Source organism: Brachionichthys hirsutus, chromosome 5 (assembly GCF_040956055.1).
Source record: "Brachionichthys hirsutus isolate HB-005 chromosome 5, CSIRO-AGI_Bhir_v1, whole genome shotgun sequence".
Lineage (NCBI taxonomy): Eukaryota > Metazoa > Chordata > Actinopteri > Lophiiformes > Brachionichthyidae > Brachionichthys > Brachionichthys hirsutus.
This window is the reverse complement of record NC_090901.1, coordinates 13,533,302-13,547,040: the sequence shown is the minus strand read 5'-3', so window position 1 is coordinate 13,547,040 and position 13,739 is coordinate 13,533,302. Positions and strand designations below refer to the sequence as shown.

The window sequence follows — 13,739 nt, the reverse complement described above, 5'->3', positions numbered from 1 at the left end:
ATGGAATGCAAGTAAGAAAAATAAGTGATACATGTTTATTGGGTACCTTTGCATATTCCGACATCTAATGTAAGGAGGGAGGAGATGTTGGATGCTGAGGATGGAACTGCCAGGGGACAGAGCTAGAGGACGACCCAGGAGAAGATACATGGACGTAGTGAGGGAGGACATGAGAGTGGCTGGTGTTGGGGGGGACGATGCAAAGGACAGGGTGAATTGGAGAATATTGATTTGCTGTGGTGACTCCTCACGGGACAAGAAGAAAGTCCAGTACTGTGGACTTTTGACCTTATTTTCTATTGGTTGGCAGTTTCTTGTGACATAAGCTTGCAACCACAACAACCTTTTCAAGCGGTGCTGTTGGGTCTCGTTCTGTTCGGCCCATTTCTTCTTTGGAAAACACTTTTTGTTGATAAAATGAGCATCCCAGTGATCGACTTCGGCGCGTACAGCCTGAATGAGAAAGATATCAGCGAGGAGCAGACGCGCAACTTGAGCAGCAAGCTGAAAAACGCTTTTACAGAAATTGGATTTGTTTTTCTGGAGAACACTGGAATCACACAAGAAGAAGTGAGGATATGTAATTACGAAAGTAAAAAAAAGTGCCCCAGTGTCATTTAATTTGCATATACAATGTGAAATGCATCTTTCCCCCTGCTGTCTTTGGTTAGGTAGATCGTGTCCTGGACGTATCCAAGAAATTCTTCCTGCAGCCGGATGAACTGAAACGACCCTTCAGCAGGAAATCTTTTGCCTGCCATGCAAACCATGGTTGGGTGTCACTTGAGAAGGAGAGGTAGGTGTTTGTCAGTTAACACAATGCAATTATTGCTTCATAATAAAGACTACTTATTTTAAATATGAATAACTGTTTTTCAGTTTGAATCCAGTTCGACCTGGAGACCTTAAGGAGTCGTTCAACGTTTGTTCACTTCTGGCTGACATCGTAATGACTCAATATCACAGTTTGTCTTTTTCATTCTATACAATTGACACAACTTAGAACAGTGGTGGACTGAAATTAAACTGACTTCTATACTGTTATGTTATTTTACTTGATCTCCAGAATACTTCAGCTGCTGTTCAAAGATATATTTCTTTGCCATACTGGAAGGAAGATTCCACTTTATTTGACAAGTTAATCAGATGTCCAAAGTACAAATTTACTTGAGTTAATCAATAGCTTAGTTTTACTTAGGTCTTTATGTTTTATCCTGTAGTGTTTATCCTGTAGTGTTTGTGTAAGATATCCATGCAGGAATCAATAAAGCATTGCAGATTTTGCTTTGTTCCTATATTGTTGATGTCAGCCTCTCAGCCAGTATTATGACATTATATTTATTTATTATACGTATAACAGGTCACATATAGGAATCAGAATTACTGTGTAGGAATGTCAAAGATGTGTCAATTCAGAAACAGTGTTCCAATTTCATTTCTATGTTCCTTCAATTCATCCATCCATCCGTCTGCCACTGCTTATCCGAGGCCGGGCCGTGGAGGTAACAGTCTCAGCAGGGAATTTAAGACATCCCTGTCCCCAGACACCTCCTCCAGCTCTTTCTGGAGAATCCCGAGTCATTCTCAGGCCAGCCGAGAGACATAATCTCTCCATCATGTCCTAAATCTTCCCCGAGGCCTACTCCTGCGGTGGGACATACTCGGAACACCTTCCAAGGAAGGTGTCCATGAGGTATCCAAAATAGATGCCCCAGCCTCAGCTGACTCCTCTCACGGTGGAGGAGTAGTGGCTCCACTCTGAGTCACTCTCAGGTGACTGGGCTCCTTAACCTTTCTCTGAGGGTGCACCCAGCCACCCTGCAGAGGAAACTCATTTCGACCGCTTCTATCCGGGATCTTGTCCTTTTGGTCATGACCCAAAGTTCACAATCATAGGTGAGAGTAGGAAGACAGGTAAATTGAGAGCCAGTCTGCCAGTCCAGAGGCACTGTCCCCGAATGCCATGCGGTATTACAGAGACCTGTCAACCAAGACAGTCCCTGCACGTCCACAGACTTAAGACACTCAGGGTGAATCTCATCCACCCCCGGTGCCCTGCCACCAAGGAGCTTGTCAACCACCTCAGCGACTTCAGCCCGGGTGATGGATGTGTCCACCTCTGCTTCTTCCATAGAAATCACAGTAACAGTTTGAGGATTGAGGAGATCCTCGCAGTATTCTTTCCACCGCCCAACAATATCCCCGGTCCCACGAGTCAACAAGACCCGATAAGACTCCTTCAGTCTGAAGGTTTCCCGTACTTCTAGACTTTTTGTTTTCGAGGGTCCTCATTTCATTTCATTTTCTAACCGCTTATTCCGCTATCGGGTCGCGGGCCAAGCTGGAGCCAATCCCAGCAGTCAATGGGCGAGAGGCAGGGGACACCCTGGACAAGCCGCCAGTTCATCGCAGGGCAACACAGAGACAGACAACCAGCCACACACACACTCACACCTACGGGCAATTTAGTGTCACCAATCAGCCTAGGCTGCATGTCTTTGGAGGTGGGAGGAAGCCGGAGAACCCGGGGAGAACCCACGCAGACACGGGGAGAACATGCAAACTCCTCACAGAATGGCCACAAGCCGGAGACGAACCTGCGACCACCTCGCTGTGAGGCAACAGTGCTCACCACTGCGCCACCGAGCCGCCTTCGAGGGTCCTATCAAGCCCATTTAATCCTGAATACCTGAACAAATCTTAAGGGCTCCTTACCAAACGTTTTTCTGATGTGTTTATATTAATATTAAAAGTGACTGATTGCATTTTCATCAATAAGATTTAAGTTAAGCCTAATTATTTTCTCCTCCGGTTTAGAAATGGCCATCAGGAGCTGCAGCAGACTTCCAGGAGCTCCATACCTCTTTCTTCCTCCGCTGTGACGAGCTGAGTCGCCGGGTGTTAGCACTGATGGCCCACAGTCTGGGCCTTGACCCTGAAGTATTCAAGAGTGCTCATCGTTTTGTTGGAAGTATGTAAATAAATACATCAAGCAACACTTACTGTACTCCACTTGGAGTGTGCTGTTGCAGGAGTTCATGCAGGAGTTGCATGTTAAAAGAGAATTAATCAGTCATAAGGTGACGTGAGGGAATACTTTGGGCTTTGTTCATGCAGTAATCAGCACATGTGAGGACGATCTTGTCCAGCAGTCAGCTGTGGAATCTAACTGAGGGTTTGCTTTGTTGAAACTATGTACAATAGTTGGGTCATTCTCCCACCAGAGAGAAGAACAGGTAGGATCATTGCTACACGACTGTGGGCGGTGACTATCGCGCTCTGCCCCGCGCCACGTGTTAATCCACCTCATCCCAGCATACAGACAGAGACTGAAGCTTGCTAAACCTGTAGCAAGCACGACCAAGATCTGGACTAGTGAGGCTGTTGAGGAGCTCCGCTCGTGTCTGGAGACGACAGACTGGGGCGTGTTTAGGGCTGCTACGGACTATCTGGATGAGTACACGGACACGGTGACCTCATGGATCAGCTACAATGAGAACCGCATTATACCAACGCGCACCAGAGTGAGTATTGCTAATGATAAGCCCTGGTTCACGCCGAAGCTCAGCCAGATCAGACGTGAGAAAGAGGCAGCACGCAGGAGCGGCGACAGGCTCAGCTCTAAGGAGGTGAAGTACAGGTTTATCAGGGAGCTGAAGAACGCTAAATCAGCATATTCACGCAGACTCCAGCAGCAGTTATCTGCCAACAACTCTGCAGCAGTTTGGAGGGGCTTGAGGGCCATTACCAACTACAAGCCCAAAGCCCCCCCCGAGCTCTGAAAGACCTGCCGCTTGCTCAGCGTTTACTACTGCCGCTTCGATCGCCCAACCCTCCACACCCCTCCCGGACTCTCCAGTCACTCCCTCCACCGCCCACAACATGGAGGGCACCTCATCAAAGGCCTCCACAAACACTCCCCCCACCTCCCCTGCCCATGCATCCAGGAGCAAGACGTGCACAGACAGTTCATGAAGCTGAACCCCCGCAAAGCTGCGGGGCCGGACAATGTCCCCCCCCCCCCCCCCCCCAACCTGAAACATTGTGCCAGTGACCTGACTCCTGTCTTCACAGACATCTTTAACCCCTTCCTGGAGTCCTGTCATGTGCCAGCCTGCTTCAAGTCCTCCACCATTGTTCCTGTCCGCAAGAAGCCAAGGATCACAGGACTCGATGACTACAGACCGGTGGCGCTGACATCTGGAGTCATGAAGTCTTTTGAGCGTCTGGTTCTCCACCACCTTAAGACCCTCACCGCCCCCCTACTGGACCCACTGCAGATCACACGGCTGGGGACTACGGTCTCGGACACTCGGACTATCCGTAACTTAATCCATTTTAGGGCGTACGCTACAGCATTGCACTGTAGCTTGCATTTATTTTTGTCATTACTATTACATGTTGCACAACTTCACAGAGAAAAAAATCCTAGTCTGTGAACCCTTATTGACAATTGTAAGAAACTGATTCTGATTCTGAAAACACAAGCTCCTTTTTGTTAACAGTCCCGTTGTGTCTCCTCTAGCTGACAAGAACGCCACAACACTGCGGACTTTGTACTACCCTCCTGTAGACGGAGAGAGAGTGAAGGAGGATCAGGTGAGATGTGGAGAGCATTCAGACTACGGCACCCTCACCATGTTGTTCCAGAAGCATGAGGGTCTGCAGGTAACCTCACCAGCATGTTCTCTTCTCTGAATGCAGCATTACAAATCTATAATGAAGTGAAGCCTTTGCGCTACATCCAAAATATAATTCCTCAGGTATTTAATCCACTTGACTGTTGTTAATCTACAGGTGCTCGGACGTTCAGGTGAATATATCAACGTTCCTTTAATGCCTGGAGCCGCCCTCATTAACATTGCTGACCTGATGCAACGCTGGACCAACGATCAGCTGATCTCTGTGGTGAGTGTTAGAGAAACAAGTATGAATAAAGAATACCGATATATGATCTGACAGAATTATAATCAACCTGAAAATACAATAAATGATAACCTGGAGTAATCTATCAATAGAGTTCATAATGAATACCCGATATTTAACTGATTAAAACTGGGAATGATGAAGATCATTAAATTTACCTTAGCACAGCTGTTACAGCAAAGACAATAGGAAGCCATCAGATTCAATTTGAAATAATAACATGCTAATGTCCTTTAGATGCTCTTTAAAGGGAAGCTATTTTTCCCATAAAACACTAAAATTCTGCTGAAGAGTGTGTTTTGTTTCCTTATATAGGCCTAATATAGGTCTGGGAAATATAATAGTGAAACATTTCCATTTAACTATTAATACTGTATAGTAAGCTGTCTCAATGCACTCTCATAGTACGGGTAGTGCAGCTAGCAGGAGCTAAAGTAGCATTGCCAGTTTCTCCCTTGTGCTGTCTCAAGGTGGGATAAATCCAGAGAGTTGTGTCAGGAATGGCATCCGGCATTCAATGTGCCAAAATCTAACATGCAAATCGATGTAAACAATAAAGTCATAACGGATCGTCCGAGGCCCGGGTTAACAACGAGGTCGACCCATGAGAAGATACATGGACGTAGTGAGGGAGGACATGAGAGTGGCTGGTGTTGGGGAGGACGATGCAAAGGACAGGGTGAAGTGGAGAAGGTTGATTCGCTGTGGCGACCCCTCACGGGACAAGAAGAAAGTACAGTAGTAGTAAGCCGTCTCATGACGTGTGATGTCACAACTGTTTAAACAAAGGGGTATAATAACAATTGGAGCCACAAATAGGTATGTCGTTGATTTGTATGTATCGACCCATTAAATAGAAAACATGCTGCAAGTTTGGAGAAACTTTATTTCCCCCTGAAACATTTACTGTTTGGGTTTGAGTTCCATAAAGCCCCGTTTATGTTGGACTACCTCACAAGTTTGCCCGATATAAGCAAGAAGTTCTGAGAGTGAATTGTCTGTAAAGTCTTCTTGTTTTTGTCTTGTCCCTCAGCGCCACAGAGTGTTGCTGCCCCCTGCTGGAGACAGTCACTCAAGACAGTGTGTAGCTTTCTTCCTTCATCCAGATGATGAATTTGTGATCACCTGCCTGGACGGCTCCGACAAATACCCTCCAATAACAGGAGGAGATTACGTCAATGAACGCTTTTATAGCACGTACGGACACAGCTGAAGTCATCAACTATCAAAGCTAAAAACAAACAAATCAAATCGTCCATCCAATCATTTTTCATGAATGATCAGGGGTTGTACCCCAACTCTCACCAGCTGGGATAGGCGCCAGTAAATCCTGTAACCCGAGTTTTGAATGAATGAATGGATAATTGTTCTTTGAAAATGATTTCATGTGTTATATGATGATTATCAATATGTAATAATGATATAATCTACGTCTTTAAAATACTGTTTGACCAATTAGTCTGAGAATATAGTAAACACAGTGTCGTCACTTCTTGACACAAGTAATGCTTATCTTTATTGCCTCGTGATGTACATCAAGCTACAATAAATACTTCAACCGATGATATCATCCATCTTCTGAGAACTTCGTGCTTCCACTCACAAGATTTCCTTCACAATCTGATATGATGAACAGGATTTTGATAAACCAGCAATTCATAACTGCAAATTGCTTTGATTTTGCCCTTATAATTTTGACAAGATCACAAAGAAATGGTCATACGGCTATAGATTGACCAGGATGCCAAGCACAGCATTTAGTAAATGTAATAATTTTGCCTAAACTTAAAAATGCACGAGTTTAAAAGGACAACATTATTTTTGTGGCAAACATTGCAACGGCTAGTTCTTTAGCTGGCATTAGCCAAAGTGGAACAGTGCTAACTTTTCATAGTTGGCTGGCAAGGATCTGTCGAGGTATTCTTAGTAAGGTGAAGATCATAATCACTGAGGTACTGTATGACTGGTGACGGAGGTATTGATGTGAGGGTGGGACTGTCCTATAATAGATGTGTCTTCATTGAGGCCAGGCAAAGGCATCGCACCAAGTGAATGACCTGAAAAGATATTACACTGAAGATCCATTCAAGAAAAATGCTGCAGATCAGGTCCCACCATCCAAACGACTTCACTCGCTGCCCTGTCAGACGACACAAGCCCACTGCCAGAAGGCTTGGAGTCTTACTATCTACTGAAGAAAAAATAATAATCACTTGATTTTCTCCAAATTAGATTTCTGCCACATCCTCCTATCTGTCGTGAAACACAAATTGTCTGGTCTCCAACTTGTTCAGAATGCAGCAGCTCCCTGTATGTGTTGCACATGATTTAAAGATTTCACTGATCATTTGTATGGCATGCCCACTTCTGACCCCCAGCTGCAGAACAGCTGACCCCATACAAGCCAGCTGCAACCTTAGATTGTATTTTTTCCAAGTGTAATTGCCAACTAACGACACACCCAGATATTTTAAATTAGTGTGAAAAGTGAAAATACCCACCAGATACCTGATGCAGTTCTAAGACCGAGAAAGGCAGCATTTAGATCATCTGCAGATACATTTCTACATGAAGCAAGAAAACTGTTCAAGGATACAGCTGATGGCATCATGTAAAAGAGATGCTGGAATATTTCCTCAAATAAAACATCTTCCACTGACACCTGTCCAGGCTGTACAAATTCACCACAAACACAAACTCAAATTTAAACTGCTGGTATTTAACTGGTGCATCGTGTACCTTTAAACATCCAAATATGACCTTACGCAAGAGTTGCAACATCTCCTCATGGTTGGAAATGATCAAGAAGCACTGCCCTTGATAAAATATGTTTCAATAATCTTGCACAGCCCTTGGCTTTTCCTTTATGCTGTGTCCATAATATGTTTTCTTTGAAAAATGAGCCTCCCAGTAGTGGAACAAACATGTCATTGAAGAGCAGATACACAACTTGAGCAAACAGCTTTTAAAATTGGTAGGTTTTGTTTTTCTGAAGAATACTGGGATTCACTTGGCAGGGGTGAGCATTACAACCAAAGTGGAAAGTAGCATTTATTTTGGATAAAGTCTATATGGGTGAATTTCTGTTTGTGTGTGTGTGTGTGTTTTCCTGATGCGTTTGGACAGATGGATTGGGTTATGGACACCGCCAAGAAATTCCTCCTCTTTCAGCTGGACATACTTTGACAACATTTATGAACATGGCATCAGAGTAGGAATCAGAAAATGAACTCGATGTCCTTTTTTGCCTGCTTTTGACTTCTTTTCAGGTTGAATCCACGTCAACATGAAGACTTAAAGGAGACATTCAACATCTGTTCAATTCAACCTGACATCGTAATGACTCACTGTCACAGTCGGTCTTTGTTCATTTTATACAACAGACTGTACTCAAGTAGCCTACAAATTCAAGGTAGGCTACTTGCTTTGCATAAAGGTTTTGAGTGCTTTTCAACCTCATAAACTACTGGGGGGATTGAGTCCACATAATCTTAGATGTTATCATCTTGAGATTAAAAGACAAGTATATATTTGTAAGGCAAAGAGGAAATTGATGTTCAGAAATGCAAAGATGTATTTGAGGTCATTTTGGAACAGTGTTCCCATTGTATGTCCACCAAAGACTTTATTTTTAATTCCTCTTCAAACTTTTTTCTAATATGTTAAACTTAAAAATGTTTTCAGTGGGACCCCTCTGTCTATCTCTTACAATCTTGAATACAAACGTCACATGCCATTGGACATGTTTTGTTGATATGGAGCTGTTGTTATGGCAACTCAGCAGGGTGAGTGGGTTTGAGACTAACTGGTGTGCATGATTATTGAAATGCTGTTTACATTATTTGTTTAAATGTGATACTAACTTACTTGTCATTGTATTAAAAGGTACTGGACCAAAGTTTGTTTACCTTGGACAAAGATCTGTGCAGTAGATCCTGGATAAGTGGAGGGAAATCGGCCAATTAGTTTAGATAAATGTAGCTGTATCATAAGCTGTGATAAAGCACTTTATCATGAGCCAGGGGGATAAGCAATGTACACATTAATGACTTCAAAGTTATGTCAAAGGGATATGAAGGACAAATCTTTACAATTACAAATACTCGTTGACTTATGACCGCGTTTGTTTCCGAGGGATGATTTGGTCATCAGTCGGTTTAAATTAAATTACCGTAAGTATGCTGCGGTATAGTTATAGCTGTAGTGTAGTGAGACCGCGGGATGCCGGCGGTGCCAGGAATCGGGTAGAAACTGTCATACGATGTACAATGTGTACCTAATGTTTGTAAATAAATAGCATTTATTACACTAAACTTTTGTCTGCCACAAAATAGCAGATTTTGATCCAGGTGTGATTGTCTTTCTCTGTTTGTAAAAGCAAGCATCGAGGACAGCACTGACAGTTCCATTTTATTCAACGGGCAGCTTACCAACACATCACACTGAGAAGTCCTTGTTGCTCGTTTGGCATCAATAAGAAAGCCTGGTCAGAAGTCAACTCGGAGAGGGCCAAGGACAGGATCCTTTTACACTGGGAAGATCTCGTTGAAGTAACAGGGGAATGGATCAAATTGGTGAACGTGAGAAAGAAAGCTGAATGGAGAGTCAGAGTAGTGTGTGTGTGGTGGTGGCGGCTTTTAGAGGGGATAAGTACCAGGATCTCTGCCCTGTGTGAACGCTCCAAATGTCATGCTCTTATACAGGTTACTCTGATTATTTGTTTGTCAGTCTCGTACTGTCATGAAGAACTGAGATCTGGACCCACAATGCAGATAAAAGACGGAATGGCTGGTTGTAAAAAACAAAATTATTTATTATTTGAAAGTTGGAGTGGCTGAGTCTTGGGAGGTGTCCAGAGCTTATCCAGGTGAGTCGGCAGAACGGAGTTAGGCTGGGTCTGGTCGGGTGGAGTGGTGTGCAGAGTCCAGCGGGGGTCATGGCAAAAAACATGAATGCGTAGGCAAGCAGGCAATCTGGCGATGGGCTGTGAACTGGGCCGGTGTTATATCCAGAGTGGAGTGAAGGTGGCTTGATTAGTGATGGCTGGCAGGTGTGCCGGTGAGTGGTGACTCCGGCTCCGCCCAGCTCCAGACCAACACACACCAGGGGGAGAAAAACAAAAGCAAACAAAAACACGAGGATCCTGACACTACAGCTCATGTGGTTGTTGGCTGGGCTGTCACTCGCCTGTCTCTCATGAACTTTGGCAGTGACTTCCTGCACAATCTGTCACCAGTTTTAATGTATTTATTTGCTTGCATAACGCATGCATTTTTTCAATCTGTTAATTTAAAGTTTTCAGTTGGTCGTTGTTTTTTGGCTATCCTGCGCTCGTCAACTCGTGTTTGTGACTGTAGCAGGACCAACACACTCACGCCCACACACACGACACTCAACAGCACACACCCCGGCACTAAACAACACACACACACAGACACGTAGCCCTCGTCAAGACCATTCTGAAAATGTATTTTGTGTGATAATTGCGTAGTCAGAAAAAAAGTTGTATTGTTTTTGAGTAAATTCTTTATTAGGCCCGAGCGCCTATCCTAGGCGTAAGGGGCTATTGCGCAGCTCGTCAACCAATCGGAAGACAGTGAACAGGTTAATCCTTCACCTGAACTGACTGTAAGTCGACTGCAGGGACCAGCTGATCCTGGAGGTTAATTAAATTGTCTCTTTAGCTCATGGTGATCATCTCATATTTGTCTTTAAGACTGCTGTCATCATCATCCTCCTCGTCCTCTTCGCCCTCGTCTCCCTCCTCAGGGGGCTTCTCTGGCTCATCGTGGAGGTGATGCAGCTCGATGAGCAGGTAGTAGAGGACCGCAGCGACCACGCCCCCCACCATGGGCCCCGCCACGGGGATCCACCACCAGTAGTCTGCGGTGCTGGAGACATGCGAGCATAAGAAGAGTAGACACATTTTCCTCAATCTGTCTGGTATTCATTCATAATAGATGGGAATAAACGACGACGCTTCTGTTTCACGGCGATCTGTCCCTCTAGGTTTCATTCAAAATATAATCCTGCTAAGAGACAAAGCTGTGCAGGTAAAAATGTAACAGGCTATGATGTCTTTGCTGCATTTAGCCATGGGCACGAGAGAAATCCTGATATGTTCCCCGACTCTACAGTTACCTGAAGACCTCCATGCCCCATCCTGCTACAGCTGTGAACAGTCGGGGCCCCAGGTCTCTGGCAGGGTTCAGCGGATAGCCACAGTTCAGTCCCATGGACACCCCGATGGCCATGACGATCAGGCCTATCGCCAGCGGCTCCACGCCTTTCGGCGCTCCGATGTTTCCACCATCAACGATAGCCAGTATGCACAAGACCAGCATCCCCGTCCCGACCACCTGCAGCGGCGCGACAGCATTTTTAGTCGTGCTTAACGCTAATGATCTGATCTCTCCATCCTCTGGCCTCATCTTCTGCACAATGTTTTGTTAATTCGTTTTAGAAGCATCCTCTTTAAATGAATGAAATATGTATAGCAATGGCAACTGGTTTTCTGCAACATTAAGCGACACATTTCATTTGTGGATCACTGCCCTGATTAAAAAAGTTGCTGATAGTAGTGATTTGACCTCCCAGTGAATGCCAGGAAATGGGTCATTAGCCCCAAAACAGCCAGAGAGAGGGTGGGGGGGGGGGGGGGGGGGGTTGTCAGACTAAATAGAGCAATCGATGTTGCATTAGCTGCATTTGCCTGACTTTGCAGTATTTGAAGCCTGAACGGGAGCGACAGTGCAGAGTAGAAGTGGAAGCAACCAGAGCTCACTTGATCAATGAAGCCGCCAAGGACTGACAAGTGTCTAGCAGGGTAGGATGCAAAGATGTGTCCTGTTGCATTGATTCCTGTCACCGACAGAATCCCACTGGTGAAGTCCATGAAGGCGTCTGTGAGGAGGAAAAGGTATATTTTAAACTGAACACGGATCCCTTCACATCCCACTAAGAGTGTTAACTTTGAATTGCATACTACTATGGACCAATATGGATTCACCGTAGTATAACCCAAAGACTGCTGCAGCTCCAGCGAAAGCACCGAGGAACTGAGCGATGACGTAGAAGGGAAACTTCCAGATCTTCAGTTTGCCCAGAATCACCATGGCCAGAGACACAGCAGGGTTCACATGGCCCCCTGGGACAGAGGACAAAGCAGAGCGTGGGAGATGGGTGAAGTGGGTGGGGGGAGGGTGTCTGGCTTCATATCCGTTCCATCATTAGAGAGGCGTCACGTTTACGAGGGGCAGCAGAAGGGGAGCGGCCCCCAGGGGGCCTCCGTGGTTTTATTGTGTTCACAAGCAAAGAGAATAATGTTCACTTATTACAAATTCAACCTTTTTTCTAAAAAAAACATGCTCACATCACGCTAGCCTTTATTGTTCAAAACAAAAATCTGTGTTCCCTCCTGATGAAATCTATTATTTGGTCCCTCTGATGTGAAATAGTCTCGGGCATGCAGACCCATTTGGACTGACTCTGGCCCACGTCAGAGATGAACGTAGCCTGTGATCGATGCAGTTCGCAGGACATTCAGAGCCCACGGTTATGGATGCCCTCGCTGTGCTCCAGGCGCTCACATATCAATGCTCAGTACACATTCCCTGAATCTGGACAGACAGAAAGCTGGCACCAGCGGAGGGAACATGGCCGGACCGGAAGCCATGAAGTCAGATTATTAAAAGCTGCTTATAACTAACAATGCTCTCATTGCAACAGATAAAAAAATCAGCCTGCTTAAGTGCATGAGGGCAAGGTGTGGGTCAGAAACGGTGGATGCATGGCGAAGCATACCTGCTGGCATGTCTATACCTGAATACTTACTGGGCCTTAGCGGCTCATGTGTGATTACCGGCGTGGAAACAAGCACCTGTGTGCAGGAGTGCACGGCACCACGTTTACCTGACACGCCACCAGCTACGTACGAGGCCATCGTCAGCCCGACGGAGAAGCCAATGTGGACGGTGAGAGGCTCCCCCAGAGCGTTTCGACTGAGGACGGTCTGAGCGACGGAGCCGCAGCCAAACAGCTGATGAACAAAGACAAAGTGACATCCCTTCAGTCGGCTCAGTCTCTTTTAACCCTTTATTGCCCTATATGATACACTTGGCCTTTCAGGATTTTGAGGCTTCTTCTACAGAAGTTTGATCCCCCCCCCCCCAAAAAAAAGCTGATACGTACAAGCCAACACATACATCTGCATTGTCCATGAATAAAAAATCCGGATTTTGCAAAAGTTACATAAATTAGAACACTTATTTAAATATGTATGTTTTTTTTACATTTTAAGGAAGAAAATGCTACTTACAACCAAGACAAACGTCCCCAGGAATTCTGCCAGGAATTCTTTGAGTATTCCATGTTTGAGCGCACAATGTTTCCTCATGCTTCTATGTTGGTGTTTTTAGGGTATCACTGCCAGCTGCTGTTAAAACTGCCAGAAGTCCAGCCGAGTGAATCTGAGGATATCAAAGCTCTCAGTCAAATCTCCACCTCTAACGGACCGCAGCCATTCAGCTCTGACCATTGATCCATCTGCACGACCATCACACTCCTCTTGGAACCTCAACACACCAGGATTCCCAGCAGAGGACAGGCAGGATGGACATTTGAAACGTGGCCTCGTCAGACCGCTATTGTCGGCCCATCTCAGGTGACCTTGAAGACGTTGGCAGCATTGACCTTTACCTGATGCACTGATGTGTTTACTGACAACAGTTTTCCAGAGTGTTCCTGAACCCGTGAAAAAAACATATGTCATAGAATCATGTCCTCCGATGGTCGTCTGTAGTCCGGGGCTGCTA

General features: G+C 45.3%; 2 protein-coding genes across 2 annotated transcripts; one reads left to right on the top strand and one right to left on the bottom strand.

The window, feature by feature from the left end:
• The first annotated feature begins 417 nt into the window (after positions 1–417).
• LOC137894116 (uncharacterized) lies at positions 418–6,481 on the top strand. The gene is made up of 7 exons (XM_068739589.1): positions 418–570; positions 672–796; positions 880–946; positions 2,818–2,971; positions 4,526–4,668; positions 4,798–4,908; positions 5,960–6,481. Exons 1-7 carry the CDS (start codon positions 418–420, stop codon positions 6,137–6,139), a joined length of 933 nt encoding a protein of 310 aa, XP_068595690.1. The 3' UTR covers positions 6,140–6,481.
• Positions 6,482–10,606: 4,125 nt separating this feature from the next.
• LOC137894294 (aquaporin-9-like) lies at positions 10,607–13,342 on the bottom strand. The gene is made up of 6 exons (XM_068739774.1): positions 13,244–13,342; positions 12,838–12,964; positions 11,936–12,073; positions 11,711–11,829; positions 11,068–11,285; positions 10,607–10,817 (listed from the first exon to the last, which is right to left on the bottom strand). The coding sequence occupies exons 1-6, from the start codon at positions 13,319–13,321 to the stop codon at positions 10,607–10,609; spliced, it is 891 nt and encodes a 296-aa protein (XP_068595875.1). The 5' UTR covers positions 13,322–13,342.
• Positions 13,343–13,739: the final 397 nt, after the last annotated feature.

Bases quoted from the DNA above. Each gene is read 5' to 3' on its own strand.
- LOC137894116 (XM_068739589.1), top strand. From the start codon at position 418: ATGAGCATCCCAGTGATCGACTTCGGCGCGTACAGCCTGAATGAGAAA. The intron at 797-879 runs GTAGGTGTTTGT...ACTGTTTTTCAG, and splicing joins GTGTCACTTGAGAAGGAGAG to TTTGAATCCAGTTCGACCTG. The intron at 4,669-4,797 runs GTAACCTCACCA...GTTAATCTACAG, and splicing joins AGAAGCATGAGGGTCTGCAG to GTGCTCGGACGTTCAGGTGA.
- LOC137894294 (XM_068739774.1), bottom strand. From the start codon at position 13,321: ATGAGGAAACATTGTGCGCTCAAACATGGAATACTCAAAGAATTCCTG. The intron at 12,965-13,243 runs GTAAGTAGCATT...TTTGTTCATCAG, and splicing joins TGGGGACGTTTGTCTTGGTT to CTGTTTGGCTGCGGCTCCGT. The intron at 10,818-11,067 runs GTAACTGTAGAG...GCATGTCTCCAG, and splicing joins TGGGGCATGGAGGTCTTCAG to CACCGCAGACTACTGGTGGT.